The sequence below is a fragment of the Ursus maritimus genome, unplaced genomic scaffold (assembly GCF_017311325.1).
Source record: "Ursus maritimus isolate PB19 unplaced genomic scaffold, ASM1731132v1 scaffold_27, whole genome shotgun sequence".
Lineage (NCBI taxonomy): Eukaryota > Metazoa > Chordata > Mammalia > Carnivora > Ursidae > Ursus > Ursus maritimus.
In genome coordinates this window covers 39459301-39475137 of record NW_024425230.1, presented here as the reverse complement: position 1 = coordinate 39475137, position 15837 = coordinate 39459301, and the positions used below count along the sequence as shown (strand labels likewise).

General features: G+C 38.9%; 1 protein-coding gene across 1 annotated transcript in view; it reads left to right on the top strand.

Annotated features, from left to right (window-relative positions):
* RAB8B (RAB8B, member RAS oncogene family) overlaps positions 1–14043 on the top strand; it is a 59033-nt gene extending 44990 nt beyond the window's left edge. The window contains exons 3-8 of the mRNA XM_008708690.2: positions 1363–1423; positions 3479–3556; positions 4691–4780; positions 5980–6045; positions 8746–8796; positions 9602–14043. Of these exons, the coding sequence (XP_008706912.2) occupies positions 1363–1423; positions 3479–3556; positions 4691–4780; positions 5980–6045; positions 8746–8796; positions 9602–9694 (439 nt within the window). The 3' untranslated portion in view covers positions 9695–14043. The remainder of the gene's footprint in view (positions 1–1362; positions 1424–3478; positions 3557–4690; positions 4781–5979; positions 6046–8745; positions 8797–9601) is intronic.
* Positions 14044–15837: the final 1794 nt, after the last annotated feature.

Here is a 15837-nt window from a genome sequence, read left to right as displayed (position 1 = left end):
CGTAGAACTTTATATAACGTCATCGCACTGTTTACCAATACTCTCAGCCGCAAAATAAGACTCCATTCAGTCTTCATGACCTACATTTAGTATGGCAGCGTTTCTCCTCTACCCTCACTGCAGAGCTGGTTCTAAATCAAGTAGTGTGTTAGACCAAACTGTGGTTAGTGGGCTCAAGGGTGCCTTGGCTTCTGTTTTCCTCATGCTGTGTTTGCCATATACCAAACACGTGCCCTGGGTGGCTAACCCTCATCAGTGAGAGGATGGCAGGAGCAGACGACTGGTGGGAAGCCTGGCCCTGCCCTAACAGGCCAGCGGAGCCTCTTGCCTCTTCTGCAGAGTGACGAGGGTCCTACCACTACACTGGGCTGTGGTGGGCATCATGAGAGCACAGATGAACATAATTTGTAAGGTATATATAAATATTAGGGTATTTGTTAATGTCTTTAATTTGCTATATTTCCCTTGGGTCTCCATCTCTTGTTTGGGTTGGTGTGCATTAGACTTCTAGTGTCTTTCCACAAATACCTCTCTCTTCCCTGCAATTAAATTGTACAATTTAGTTTGCCTTAGTAGCACAGGGAGTGAATTAGTTCTGGTGGTGCGTGGCAGATTTAGAAATACTGATTTTTCCCAGATATCAAGGAAATTTGACTCCCTTTATAGAGATTGCTTCAATCAATGTAATGAGAAATCTTTGAATTTTTCAGAATGTATTTTAAGAGAATGCCATTAGCCAAAAAGTGAGAATACATGAACGTGTATATAATTTTAAGGTGGTGTTCATATTTTAAAGTCTTTGGAAACATTGTGAACCATTATGTGTGAAACTCTAGGCTCCCATTTAATCCCAGGCTCTATAGCTGACAAAGTTCTTGAGATCCATTTTAGTGTGCTCTGCTGAGCAGAATTCACACAGTAGTAAGTCCAGCCCAATTGCTTGCTTTGTACAGAAATCAGACTTTCAGTCAAGAGAGCAAAATGCCTTAATCATCAGGCATTTATAAAAAGAATTATAACTACTTGCAGGGGTCCAAGAATTTCAAACTATTCTCTCCCACGTGTGTTTGACTCATAGAACATGCCAGTTCCTAGCAGGGCCATGCATTTTCTTGTTGCTGCTTTTATCGTCAGGGTCCAAGTTTCCCACCAAAGTCATTGTGAGCTCCTGACAGGCCCCTGTGGCCACCTCCGCCTCCAACTCACAGACACACAGCAGGTTCCCTTTGCGTCTCTTTCCCCTTACCCTTGAAACCACTGCCTTTGTGAGCCGACCAGAATTCTCTCCACCACTTAAGTTCTCTCCTCAGTGATGCTGGTGATAACTTTTAAAACCACTTACTCCTTTGTTTCAAATTTTAGGGACACAGCAGGTCAGGAAAGATTTCGAACCATCACAACGGCATACTATAGAGGAGCCATGGTGAGTGTGTTTTAGGGTTTTGTAACTCTTCGGGTGAAAGTAAAGCATGAATATTCATTCGTCAGATTTATAGGATCCCAGCTAGAGTCTAGTACAATGGGGGAGATAGGTTTTGGGATGTGAAAACAAGACATTTAAAGGGTTTTGTTATGTTCTGTGTTTAGTAATGCATGCTTTGACATTGGTCTTCATAATATTCATCAGGTAATTAGCTTGTAGATGGTTTGGAACTCCTCCACACATTCTGAGCGATTGTAAATCTTAGTGAAAGCTGGGAGACCAATTAAAGACGATGACCGTAATTCAGGTAAAGGCTAATAGATGAGAATATGAATAAGGCTATGCGTGGGAGTTGGTGGGCGGGGAGGGGATCAGGAGATACTGTGGTCGTTGGGCCTATAGGACTTAGTGGCTCCCTGGCTGTGAGGAGGTAACTCCCAGGGGTCGGCCTGGGCTAGCTGGCAGGGTTGTATTACCCATTATCAGAACAAGAGTACAAAGAGGAAGACAAGATTTGGATGGGACAAACAGAACCTTGTGTTTTACTTAGTTGAGTTTTTGGTGAGCACATGGGACATTTGGGAGCTGATACTGGTCATTGGTCTCCAAAGCCCAACCGACCCTATCTTTCTGTTTGGCTTCCTCTTGTGCCCTTCTCCCATTGGATCTCTGCACTCTTACCAAGCTGTCTCTCTTTCAGTCAGTCCAGTGGGTTCTGTGCCGTTCTGGTCAGCAGGGTACTGACAACATTTCTGCTGTGTGCCAGGCACAATGGGCTTTCCCTCTTCACCCCAGCCTCGGCCCCATGGCCCAGTTCAAGTCTACTCAGACCTCAGGTCTTGGCTTTAATGTCATTTTTTCAGGGAAGCCTTCCCCGACCACCCCAGCCCCTAGCCAGATTAGATCCGCATTTGTACTGAAACTCCCATACTTCTTCATTGCAGCTGTCAAAGTTATAACCCATTGTATAATTATTGGTTTATTGTTTTCTTTGCTAGCTGTCCATGAGAGGAAGGGGCCTTGTCTATCTTGTCCACTGGTAGTAGCACAAAGTATAGTATCAGGCATATAGTGGGTGCTCACTAAATATTTGTTGACTGGACGGACAGCTGGGTAAATCTAGCACTTAATACAGGAGTGCGGTCTGGTGATACAGATTTTGGAATAGTTAGCATACAAGCATCAGTTGATACATTTAGAAAGTAAACCTTTTAGAAATACCAGACATGAGGGTGTTTAAAAATATGATGACAGTGCCTCTCATTAAACCTGTATAACAAATGTATTATATTTTAAGTGTCTGTGATTTATGTAGACAGATAGTGACATTTTGATCAGCCCATATAAGAAGAAATTATTATTTTTATTTTTTATTTTTTTAAGTAGAAAAAATAATTTTAAAGCAGTTTAGTTACGATCTTAGTATAGGAGTAAGAAGCAAGACATTTCTGGGGCGCCTGGGTGGCACAGCAGTTAAGAGTCTGCCTTCGGCTCAGGGCGTGGTCCCGGCATTATGGGATCGAGCCCCACATCAGGCTCCTCCGCTATGAGCCTGCTTCTTCCTCTCCCACTCCCCCTGCTGTGTTCCCTCTCTCGCTGGCTGTCTCTATCTCTGTCAAATAAATAAATAAAATCTTAAAAAAAAAAAAAAGCAAGACATTTCTACTTGTAATAATAAAGTACACAACAGAAGTGATTACCTTTTTCTCTTAATCGCTATCTCTGTTTTAACTTAAACACTCTTTTAGCTCCATTTGGTGCTGATTCTTATCATATGCAGTCAGGTAGAAAGGGTGTATCACCTTTACCATAATCACTAATTCATTGAAGGTTAACAGTAAAAAAATTTTTCAGACTCTTTATTTACATGGTGAGACAGTAGAAGAATTTATTTATTTTTCCTTCTTTGTACTTTAAAATTTTTATTATAAATCCCTTTTAATTAAAAAGACAAAATAAAAGGCAAACAAAAGATTTCTGGAAAGTAGGAGTATACTGACATTATATTCTATAACTTTAAATATATGAAGTACTAAATAAAGATTTTTCTTACAGGGAATTATGCTGGTCTATGACATCACAAATGAAAAGTCCTTTGACAATATTAAAAATTGGATAAGAAACATTGAAGAGGTATGTATGGAAAGAGAATGATGATACTAGAGAGGAGTCCTGCTGGGTGCTTGCAGAGGGTTCCTTCTGTCTCTGGAAGAGGCGGCTGAGCCGCTGAGAAGTAGGCCAGGGGCAGGTCAGGCCCCTCGCTCTGAGGAGCAGAGACAAGTGATGTCTGGTGCTGCCCGTCTGACCGCTCTGTCAGACGAGGGCTGCACACAGAGGGCGGTCTCACCGAATTGTAAACTTGGGCCAGATCTTGAAAATAAGTCCAAGTCCCCATTTTACACATGAGAAAACTGAGGCAGAAAGAAGAGACTTGCTTGTGCTCCTCTAGCTTCAACGTCTCCTAGCTTCTTGCTGTCCAACTGGCAAAGACATCTCTCTATTCCAGCAACTGTCATTTTTTCCATCTAACATTTTCTCCATGGTAGATATTTGAAATCTGGTTTAATTCCAGATTGACTGGTATTAAGATTTTTGGGGAGGGGGTGCCTGGGTGGCTCAGTCGTTAGGCGTCTGCCTTCGGCCCAGGGCCTGATCCCAGAGTCCTGGGATTGAGCCCCGCATCGGGCTCCCTGCTCTGCTGGGAGCTTGCTTCTTCCTCTCCCACCCCCCCTGCTTGTGTTCCCTCTCTCGCTGGCTGTCTCTCTCTCTGTCAAATAAATAAATAAAATCTTTTAAAAAAAAAAAGTGGTTTTTTTTGATGTCTTTGACATTTCAGAAAGAAATCTGACTTTAAAAATCTATTGTACACATTTATATTAACCTACATGATTTCATGTTTTAAGTAGTTCAGAATCCAGAGTACCTTCCTCATTGGCTCGCTCAGTACTGTTTCTTCCTTCTTTGACCCAAACTAATATTTGGAAGTTTTGTTGTCACATAACTGGAAGTTTTATTTGTTTGTTCACGTACAAACAAAGGCATGAGAGTGAAGGCTTTTGGGGAAAAAGTTTGCATAGGTTCTTATGCCGTAGTTTTTCGCTCCTCCCATCTTTTAAATTTTTCCCTGCATCAGGCCTTGTGTTGAGCAAAAGATTATTTGTCGTCTTATTAAATTTATGGATATGTTTCTGACAGGTTAGGATTTGTCTACTGAATAACTGTGTTTTGCTCAGGCTGTTTTTATAACGTACTATTTTCTCCCTGCAGCATGCCTCTTCAGATGTTGAAAGAATGATCCTGGGTAACAAATGTGATATGAATGACAAAAGACAAGTGTCAAAAGAAAGAGGAGAGAAGGTAAATTTGAACTGAATGCATAAAGATTGGACGCTATTCATACTAAGCATTTATTTTCTTAGTATTACTTAATTATTGATTTCAGTTTGAAAAATACCTGTATTTTAATCCTTTAAAAAAAACAACAAAGAGATGTAATCCATACTTGAATGGTATGATTAGTATTCGAGATCCAGCTCTGTATACTGTGTAGTCATGACTCATTCCTGAAGAATTTGCTGTTTTCTGGGAGATACAAATTGGTCCTTTTTCACATTCCTGCAGCTTAGAGCTCGGGCTATTTCTTCCATATCTGTGTGAAAATGCCCAGTTTTAAAGGTCAAGAAAATCATTCTCTTCAAATAAAAGTGATTGGATAGGTGAAGGTTAAACAGGAATCATATTCCAATTCATTATTTTTTTCCTAAGAGTATTTTACGCCATATTAGATTTAGGTCATTGTGGATGAACTGCTTGTAACTCATTAAGCTGTGGACGTCATTTATAGGCGTTTCTCTATTTCATATCCTGCAAAAAAGCAAGAGTTTATTACATGTACATATTTACTTCTGTGACATTTTCAAAATTAACTTAGAGGCTTCAGTTTTTAAATCTTGGAATTTTGCTTTGGCCTTTTTTTAGAGATGCATGCAAAATGTATTTTGTTTTTAAATCTGACTGAAAATTTTTTTCCCCTAAGAACATTCATTTAGTCTTGTTATTTTAAATAAACTGGGAGCTTTTGAGGAGTAGATGGAAATAGAAACCAAATAAAAACAAAAGCAATGAGTACGTGGTATTTTCAGCTTTCATTCTTTAATGTACCAATTTATTAAAAAATAATGAAAAATCAGTATAGTAACTGTTGGAGAGTTGTACTTTGGTAGCAGGTGAAAGGGGTCAGTGAATCCCAAATTACTGGTAGGAGCAAGTTATCTATCTCACGGTTTTTCTTATAAGCATATTAGAGAACTGAAGTATAATAGAAAAAAAGAATAACTTAAGTCATGTTTTGAGTGGAAGCACTGCCATTTTACTTATGATGGTTAAGTTAGATGTCTACATTTCAAACACATAGAAGAAAGCAAAGAAATTTGAGAACCACAGGAGTTTTCAACTAGATCCTCTCCCTTTGGGACTTTGAACAACCTAGAAAATGGAAATGCTTTATATGTTGAAGCAACTTGAATGGAATTTAAATGTTTCTGTTTGCCTTTCAGTTAGCAATTGACTATGGGATTAAATTCTTGGAGACAAGTGCAAAATCCAGTACAAACGTAGAAGAGGTAAGAAAGAAACGTTCGGTGACCTATTATGGGGTAACATTAGAGCTTAGGTGCCTGTGTTCAAGCAGCTCTCCAAGACTTGTCGTTTTCTTAGTGAATGCCTTCTGTGAGCTCCACCTCCCTTTTGCGAACTTCGTGCTTTTGACTTTTATGCGGACCCAGGTTCTTGAATTTCTAGCACCCAGCCCCCACATGGGCTGTATGACATTGCTCAATTAAGATTCACTGTGCAGAAGGTAGAAGTTCCATTCAAGTTCAGCTCTGCCCTTTGTTTGGGAAGCCAGAAATGCTGCACTCGCCGACCAAGCACAGTGTTTTCTGCTCATTTATCATGGTTCGTGTCATCCTATAGTAGCCCGTAGCAGGGGAATCTTAATTACTTTCATGTCTGTACTCTCTCAAGAGAGAATTTAACTGATTATTGAACAGATTCCCTTAGATTAAGCATGATACATTGTAACACAACAGCATTTAGTAGAAATAAATGTGTTTATCAGAGAGTAGTTTTAATAAATTTCCAGTAAGTGAATTGTTAAAGAAACCCCAATCATCTAAAGTCTTCTAAGAATAGATTTTCTTTACCAAGGGCAGAGTTGTTGATAATATTTTCTTTTTTAAAAACATTTTTTAGGGATGCCTGGGTGGCTCTGTTGGTTAAGGGTCTGCCTTTGGCTCAGGTCATGATCCCAGGATCCTGGGATCGAGTGCAGGATCGAGTCCTGCATCGGGCTCCTTACTCAGCGGGGAGCCTGCCACTCCCTCTGCTTGTACACGTGCTCTCCCTCCCTCCCTTCCTCTGTCTCTGACAAACAAACAAATAAAAAATAAAACATTTTTTAAACAGGTTGTAAAAATGATACATGTGTGTTAATACATATAATTCAATAAACAGTAATACTGGTGGTTTTGTAGACATTTAATTTCTTGGGCTGCCACCACTCACCATAACATTATGGCTAAAAATCAAGATTTAAATGACTTTATTGGCTAGGGGACACTGATCAGAACTTTTTCTTTGTTTTCAGTAACTCACACTCATTTTTTCAGGTTGTCTAATGGATGTTAGGAAACAGGAAGCTTCTGTTGGTGTATTTACACAAGCTAGAAGAGCCGAAAAATGCTTCCTTCTGCTTTCCACGAAAGGGTTTCCTTCCATCAGAAAGAGGGGAGCCTCTTAAGTAGAAACAGGAGAAAATTTGTTCACTGAGATGGCCCAGATAGGGTTGCTCGTACAAAGTGAACTCCATACCCTGGCCTAATGGAGCAGTTTTAGGTCCCTGTTCGTGGCTGCACCCTGACTGCATCTGTGGCTGACAGAGAGCTTTGAGTTATGGAAGTATAGAGCTGAGAATTGCTCGACCTGCTTGTTCTGACCAGCTATTCGGGAGAAATTAGCAATTTTCCTAGAGTTTGATTTAATGTACTTAGCTTTTCATAAAACCTGGGATGGTCTTCTTTAGAAACTTAGATTCACAGGTGACCAGTGTGACCATGCAACATTGATAGTAAGTGATGATAGTGGTTATCATATTGTTTCTATACTTGAATAGACATAATCCTTCTGCCGAACATCTTTGGGGGCATCAGAAGTGGTTGGGAACAAAGAGACTGACAATTGTGGGTTTAGCATGGAGACACCCGAAGACTCTTTAAGAGTCTTGGCTCTCTGTAGAGAGACCCCTGGCTGGCTTAGTCAGTGGAGCATGCGACTCTTGATCTTGGGGTTGTGAGTTCAAGCCCCACACTGGGTGTAGAGATTACTTAAGAATAAAATCTTAAAAAAAAAAAAAAAAAAAGTCTTGGCTCTGTAGAAACAAAGTAGAGGTGATAGAATCAAAAAATGTTTCATTTGGGTCAAGACGCACTAGACACTGTCACTGAGATTAATCGGATTTGTCCTCCTTCTATTTGAACTGATTTCCACGGTGGGGAATTTAGCTGAACTAAGACATAGAAGATGATATAATTCTCAGGTGCAAGAGTGAAAGCAATTTGAAAGAGAAGAGATTGGGGATAAAAGGTAGGGATTTTTGTGAAAACAGATTCTAGAGCTTTAGGTAATACGTAATTATTCACTCAATTATTAAACAGATATTCGGCATCTCCAGGACAAGACCCTGTGCCCCGCTTTGAGGACCTGGGGTGACCTAGAGCCTCTGCCCTGCCAGGTGCTTTTGGTGTACTGAGAAAGCTACCAAGTGTCACGTTGGGAACTTGTGCCAGATATTATGTGCAGAAAATATTTGATGAATGAATGAATGACAGGTGTTTTTTTTTTTTAATTTTACTTATTTATTTTAGAGAGAGAAAGAGTGTGCATGTGCGAGCAGGGGGAGGAGCAGAGAGAGAAGGAGAGGGAGATGATATCCAGCAGACTCTGCACTCAGCGCAGAGCCTGACCTCGGGCTCAGTCCCACAACCCCAAGATCACGACCCGATCCAAAACCAAGAGTCGGATGCTCAACTGACTGAGCCACGCAGGCGCCCCATGAATGACAGTTTTAAAATACTGGAAAGTGTTTATGATACTGTTGAAAAATAAGATAAAATATTCAAGTGTGTACTATGATTACAGTTACGTTCTTTTCTCAATTAAAAAGTGCCAAATAATGTTTTTTAATGAAATAATGAAAAATCCTACATTTCTTTTTTAAAATATATTATAAACATATATTAATAAAGTCTTTGGTTTACCTTTAGGCATTTTTTACACTTGCACGAGATATAATGACAAAACTCAACAGAAAAATGGTTTGTATCACTTATAATTTTTATTTTCATTATGCTCTTTGTTAAATTTGTTTTCTTATTTTTGCTGTTTATTTATTTGGTTAAAAGGATAGGCCTGATTATAACATATTCACATTGACTCATTTTTTTCCTGACTCACATACTCACCTGGTTGAACTTTGATTCTTATTTCTGTTTCTTCAAGTTTCTTACTTCTGAACTGTGGCTGCTTCCGTTCTTTCATCTGACTCTGTAGGTGGTCTTTAATGGAATTTTTACCAGAATAATTAATGACACAAATTAAATTTTTGCCATTAAATTATCTAGTTTATAATGTGACAGATATTTATATCTATATATAATTATAATCTTAAAGTTGCTAAAGTTCACTCAAATTAGAAATAATGTCAATGATGAATCATTAGCACCACCTTGAAAGTTTGTTTTCATCAGAATCCTGAATATAATTGTATACCTTCTGTTAGCACCTGTTCTTACCACTAGCAAGAGGATTGCCTATCCCAATATCTTAACATCGTTTCCATCATTACCCTTGAAACTTTACACTCCATTGGCTATAATTCCTCTGAACTGGAAATAGGAGCTTCCCATCTGATACATTATTAATATAAAAGGTGCTATCCTAAAAATATGTTTCTCATTTTAACCCACCATTTCCAATGATACAGACAACATCAGAGCCTAAGGAGTCTCCTTTCTAATAAAATACTCTACTGAGTACACATTTGTGGTTTGGTATTTGGACGCTTTAGATAATTGGGATGAAACTTGTATTTCCTGGGTAACTTTATCCTCCCTTTTCTAGAATGACAGCAATTCATCAGGGTCAGGTGGACCAGTGAAAATAACAGAGAACCGATCAAAGAAGACCAGTTTCTTCCGTTGTTCGCTACTTTGATGAACTCTTTCTGAGAGACTGCCGCACACCTAAAGGACCCTTTCCTGCTTCTCTGAAAGCACAGGTCAGCCAGCCTCAGAATCACACCGCCAGGCTGCTGCTGAGAGCACCACTGAACCTAGACTTCTCGACACAGAATGCCACGTGGATTCCAGCCTCATGGCCTATCCAGATAACAGGCTCCTTTTTTCAAACACGGAAGCAATGAAGTGGAGACATACGCAGGACCTAACTTGTTTTTCCTTTGGTTTGTCTCAGAAGCTGCTATCTTTTCTTTTTCACTTTGCACATCAGTGTTAGCCTGTCCCTGCTACAGCACGGTCTCAGACTCATATTTGCACACTTTTGCCTCGTTATAAGTTCTAGACAAATTTGTGCACTTGGGAATGTTTGAAAAAAGTAAAACATTTAAAGCAGAGGTTAACATACGAAAATTACAAAGTGTTTGGTCTGGGTCATGTGGCCAAATGTGATTGCATTGATAGAATTTTTTCAAGGGCTCTAGTTTGTGATTTCCTTAAATCAGAATCCTTAAATTCTGATAAAAGTGATCTTAAAAATTCATAAAAAATGTCCATCTATTCATCAGAGACCATAATTCCTTTATTTCTTCAGATTGTTTAGAGTTTTGTTTCATTCCTGACCTTTTTGCTGGAGAGTTTGGGTAGCTTTTTTAAGTCACTTTTTCAATTGATTACCTCTCTCTGATCAATAGAAGCTACATTTGGAAATCACCTTAATCTAGCATTTCCTGGTGTTTGTATTTACTATTCTTTCCTATGTTTGACCTGTCGTAACCACTCAGTTATTGAAAACATAACATATTTGAACATTGTTGTCTGTTTCTAATTGTGATCTTCTTGAGCTGAAATTTTACATAGGCAGAGAGATGTACCATTTAGCTCTTATTTTAGCATCTTATTGTGGTTCTGTCACATCAGCATCGTAATATATGCAATATATTTTTTCTTAAGTTCACTCTTTAGCTTGCTGGTTTTGTTTATAATACCCAATCCCTACTGTGATCCCTGTCTGCAAAATTTAGCAAGTATTAGATTTAGATTTTTGTTTGTAGAAAGCTTACGTATCGGGAGAGAGATTAACTTGTTGATGTAAATCTAATAGAGATAGCTCTTGGTAATGGCGAACAGAATGATTTTTTTGTTCTGTTTTTACTTGGGCTTCTTTTCTTTCTTTCTTTCTTTCTTTCTTTCTTTCTTTCTTTCTTTCTTTCTTTCTTTCTTTCTTTCTTTCTTTCTTTCACAAAGGTAATTAGACATAGTGCAGCCTCTAGGAAAAGTCTTGCCTTTTCGTTAGAGAAAATATGAGCAAGGTTTCCATTTTAAAACAGCTGTTGTTGAATGCGTAGAACCCAGTTCCATCTGTTCAGGTTTGTTGTTATAGAACTCAGTCCGGTCATCTGGGCCAAAGCCAACCAAAAGCTTAGCTGCCTTTCTCACCAGACACTGGTACTGGTATACCTTTTGTAGATGAAACTTTCACGTAAGAAAAAAAAAAGCTATTTAGCGTTAACTTACGTGCCAAATTCAGATCATCGTGTTGTTATTCTAGCCTTCACTGTCACAATACAGAAGGGAGTAATGAACAGGTGATTAGGGACATGAATTCTGTCAATAATTGTTCTTCCTGTTAGGCCTTTTTTGTTTCTTGAGGGTTACCATCATGCTTGATGGTCGAGAGTGGAGACGAAAACGGAAGTGGATCGCTTGTCACCACAGAGCATTGCGCTTTAGATTAAGATGCAGCATTAGAGCACTTGGGCCGGTCAGACCCGGACTACTTGTTGGGAAACTTATGTATAGTTAAGCAGCAGCAGATATCCCAGAGCTATTTTGGATGGATACACTAAAAATGTTGACAAATTTCAGCCTTCCTGATTTTTTTTTTTTTTTAATTTACCTATAGGCCTACAGGCACCTGTTGGTGTCCCAGTATAATCAGTAGTTGCTTGACTGAAAGTTGATTGTACATCTACCATTTTAAAATTAGATACATTTTTGGAAAGAAAAACGTAATGTCTTAGAAACATCTTGTATTTACTAATTTTCTGAATAAGATCCAAGCAGTTAAGCTTTCTGAATGGTAACGAAGTACTTTCTAAAAGGCAAGTGCTATGACACCATGTATGAATGTAATTCTAGTAATTTACCTCTGACTATTTGGTGTCTTAACACTTTGGTTTATATCTCAGGGGTTGTCTGCAAACCAAAACTGACATATTCTGTGGTTAGCTGTTTTTTTTTTTTTCCAACACAGTGTTTTGCTTTTGTTTCATTCCTTCTCTCTCCTTTTGTCTTATGTGGGTTAATAATTAGTCTCCATGAACTTCCCTTTGAAAGAGCCTGTAAAAGTTAGATGAGTCTTAAAGTGCTCTTTGAAGTAGCAGCAATTTGGGGGTATATGCTCTGTTTATAGAAATAAATTGTCCTTGCTATTTTCTTACATTTAGCTTTGCTAAATTGTATATAATTTGAGCTAAGACCATAGGAAATTCACTTTCTGCATGGTAAAATGACCCAATAAATATTCCACTTTGCTTAATAATGTACATATAGTGCATTATTTTTTCTATTTGTAGATGAATTTAGTGACATAATCGTCTGTTCCCTGCTGAAACTGAAGAAATCTAGTTTTGTGTGGACATGTTTGTGGTCTTATGGATAAGGTACATGAAGACTTCTGCAGCGGTATTCGTGGTTCGGTGGCTGCACTTTATTATCAGTGTGCTAATTTTTGACAATGATTGGACTAGACCTTTTCACCTAGAGTCTGAGGATATCAGACACTGAAAATGTGCTGTAACTCAGTAGCATGTAAACCAGTTGATTGTACACGTTTCACTGGGAATTTATTTTAGCTGTTTTACTTCATGCAGATGACGAGAAAATGATCCACCTGGGCCTCGGGTACGAGGTGCCGCAGGGCTCCTTACTATTTACACGAGCACTTGTGCAGTCTCTGTTATAAATGGTCAGAAGACTATACTCTTTACTTTGAAGGACTGTTTTTTAATTATACCTCATTTAGCTAACCTGTATTCTAATACCTGGTAGAAAACCGGTGAGCCAGCCTTTAAGCATCCAACACCATTTAGATTATATGTTTTGTTTTGGACTAAAGACATCATTGGAAAAGGTAGGAGATAGTTTACTCTAGAATAGAACATACATGTCCTATCCGCTAGTGCAAACAAGGTATGATCTCCCTGTCTCCATTAAGAAATTTAGCTGTGCAATATAGATGAACGTTTGCAGAAATTTCTAAGTAAGAGATTATAACTCCATTTTACAGATTCTGAATGCTGAGAATCTGTTTTAAGGCTTATAAAGTTTTTCCTGTGAACAGTAAGTGATGCATTTAAGCAGATTTTTTTTCTAGTTCATGACTTAGCTTTCTTTATAAATTTAGTACTTAATCTTTAAAAATGAGCTTCTAAGCTTCAAATTTTAAAACAGCATTTCATTATGTTGGTTTACTTATCTCGGATTTTAAGCACTCATTTCTGCCATCAGGTTTTTTAGAATTTTTCTTTTAAAAGAAAGGACATTCCTTTTCCCTCCTTGTTACATCCAAAGAAGGGAGGGAAATGGAATGTCAAAAAAAAAAAAAAAAAAAAAAAAAAAAAAAAGGAATTCCTTGTCCTAGAGGGACCTAGAGGGAATATGCTAATAAAATTTTAAATCCCAGCACAATTTTACAGAGAATCGGTCTTTTTTTCTTTTTTAAGACTAATAAAATTATCGGGAGTCCTGTTCAGTCTGAAAAATTTCTGAATGACTGAAACTTACAGAAGTGAATATCAGCAAACAATTATTTTAGGGATATTTTCAAATTTTACTTCATTTTTTGAAATGCTTGTGCCATATGTGATTGCATTTCTTATTGCCAAGAACTAATAGAACTTCTTGTTTCATTTTCTTACCTTTTTAAAAATGTGAACTTAATTATTATAATTCATTCCTATGGCCTTACAGATGGGTTTTATTTTGTTTGTTTGCAGCTGACACTGCAGTTCCTTTAGTGCAAAATGCCATAATAAACTATTTGACTAAAATCATGCCCCTAATGGGAAATTTCTAGTTTTTCCATAGAATTATCCTTCTGTGTATGTTTCAGCATATTTTATTTTTGCTTCAACAGCTTAATGTGAAAAGCTCCTGCAGATAAAGTGAACCTGTCATGTGGTTAATCTTGTTTAAGCCAATTCATTAACTGTATACTGATACTGATGCTGTGGTTTGTTTTTGTTTTTTAAATGGATTTTATTCCAGGTGAACTTTTTTTTTACAATAATGTTCGTCTATAATAAAAACTACATAATGAAAATACTCATGACTCTGAAATGAATTGCACATTTAAAAAATGTTTCTTCAGATTTGCTAAGTGATTCAAACCATGGTAGGCTTGAGATATTTGAGCAAACTTATGTGACTTAGGGTTGTTTAAAGACTCAGAAGAATGGTCGGATCTTCTCATACCTAGATCAGAGTACATTGAGGTGATTCTGTCGTAGAACTGCAGCCTTGAATTGATCATCCTTCCCTTCTTAGTCCTCCCAAGTTTAGTTTCTGTTGTTTGGTTTTCACTTCCAAATAACACAGATTGAGGCCCCAGCCCTATCACTGTTCTGTCGCAATGCTTGTGCACGTTCCCGGCCGTAGGCTTTTGTGTTCATCCCCACCACCATTTTGAACCTTCACGGTTCTCAAACTTTATTCTTGGTAGACAGGTCTTTCAGAAAGCTCCTGCCTCTCAGAGAAGAGCATCAGTCACAAACGAAGTTCTTGGCCATCTCTTCATCTCTTAACCTATAGCCTACCATGGGCTGGTGCCCAACACCACCCTCATCCTCACTCCTTCCTTTTGGAGCAGAAGCATCCCTTCTCTTCTGTGCTTTTCTCACCACTGCCTCTTCTCTGCACTCATCCTCCCACCTCTTTCTCTTCCACCTTCACACTCTTAGCCCATGCTACACCTGTCCCCTCAGCATCTAAGCATCCTTAATCCTGCAGTCCTTGGCCTCGTGTCTCTCTCACCTATTGCCCTTTTTCCTCTTCTTCCTGTTGTAGCTAAGCTTCTTCAAAGAGTGGCCTACAGTTACCATCTTCACTTTTTCATTTTTCATTTGTTCCTCAGCCTGCTCCAGTTTGGCTCCACGCACTTCACTGACATTGGGCTTACAGTGGACTAGTTGCTGAAGTAGCAGACAATTTTCAGTCCTTATCTTGGTTAACCTCTTGGCGGCATTTGACCAGAATATGTCTTCCTCCTAGAAATGTTCTCTTAGCTTCTGTGACAGTATTCTCCTGATTCTCCACTTTTCCAAAAATAATTTCATCCTTCTTCACGGCTCTTAAATGCTCATAACTTCTATGATCAGCCGAATAATGGCCCCCAAGGATGTTCATGTCCTGATCCCTGGAACCTGTGAATGTTACTCTACATAGCAAAAGGGACTTCACAGATGTGGTCAAATTAAGGCTTTTGAAACGGGGGGTTGTCCTGGATTATCAGGGTGGAGGACATGTAATCCCAAGGGTCTTTATGGGAGGGACACAGGAGGAGTTGGAATCAGAAGGAAACTACGGGATGACAGAAAGAGAGAAAAGGTGTGATTGTGCAGGCCTGTGAGCCAAGGAATGTAGCCTCTGGGATCTGGAAAAGGGAGGGGAAGAGTTTCTCTCCCAAAGCCTCCAGAAGGAACCAGCCTGGCCCTGACACCTCAGCTTTAGACTGGTAAAACTCATTTCATAATTCTGCCCTCCAGCGTTCTACGAGAGTAAATTTGTGTTGCTTTAAACCACTAAGTTTGTGATTATTTGTTATGGCAACAATAGGAAACTAATGCAGCTTTCAAATTTGTATCTCTAGCCCCACACTCTTTGCAGACAGGAAGACTTCCAAGTTGATCTGCCTATTGGACGTCTCCCCTGGGGTCTGCTACAGGTAATCAAACAACATGTCTGAAACTCAAACTCAGCTCTCTATATTTCCCGCTCCCCAGCAGTTCCCACCAACAACCCTTAAGCCCAGGAGGAGAAAGCTATTCTCTCTCCTCTTTTCTCTCTCATGATACGATCATCTACCTAGGTCCACGCACAGTTCACCAGCCTCCAAGTCTT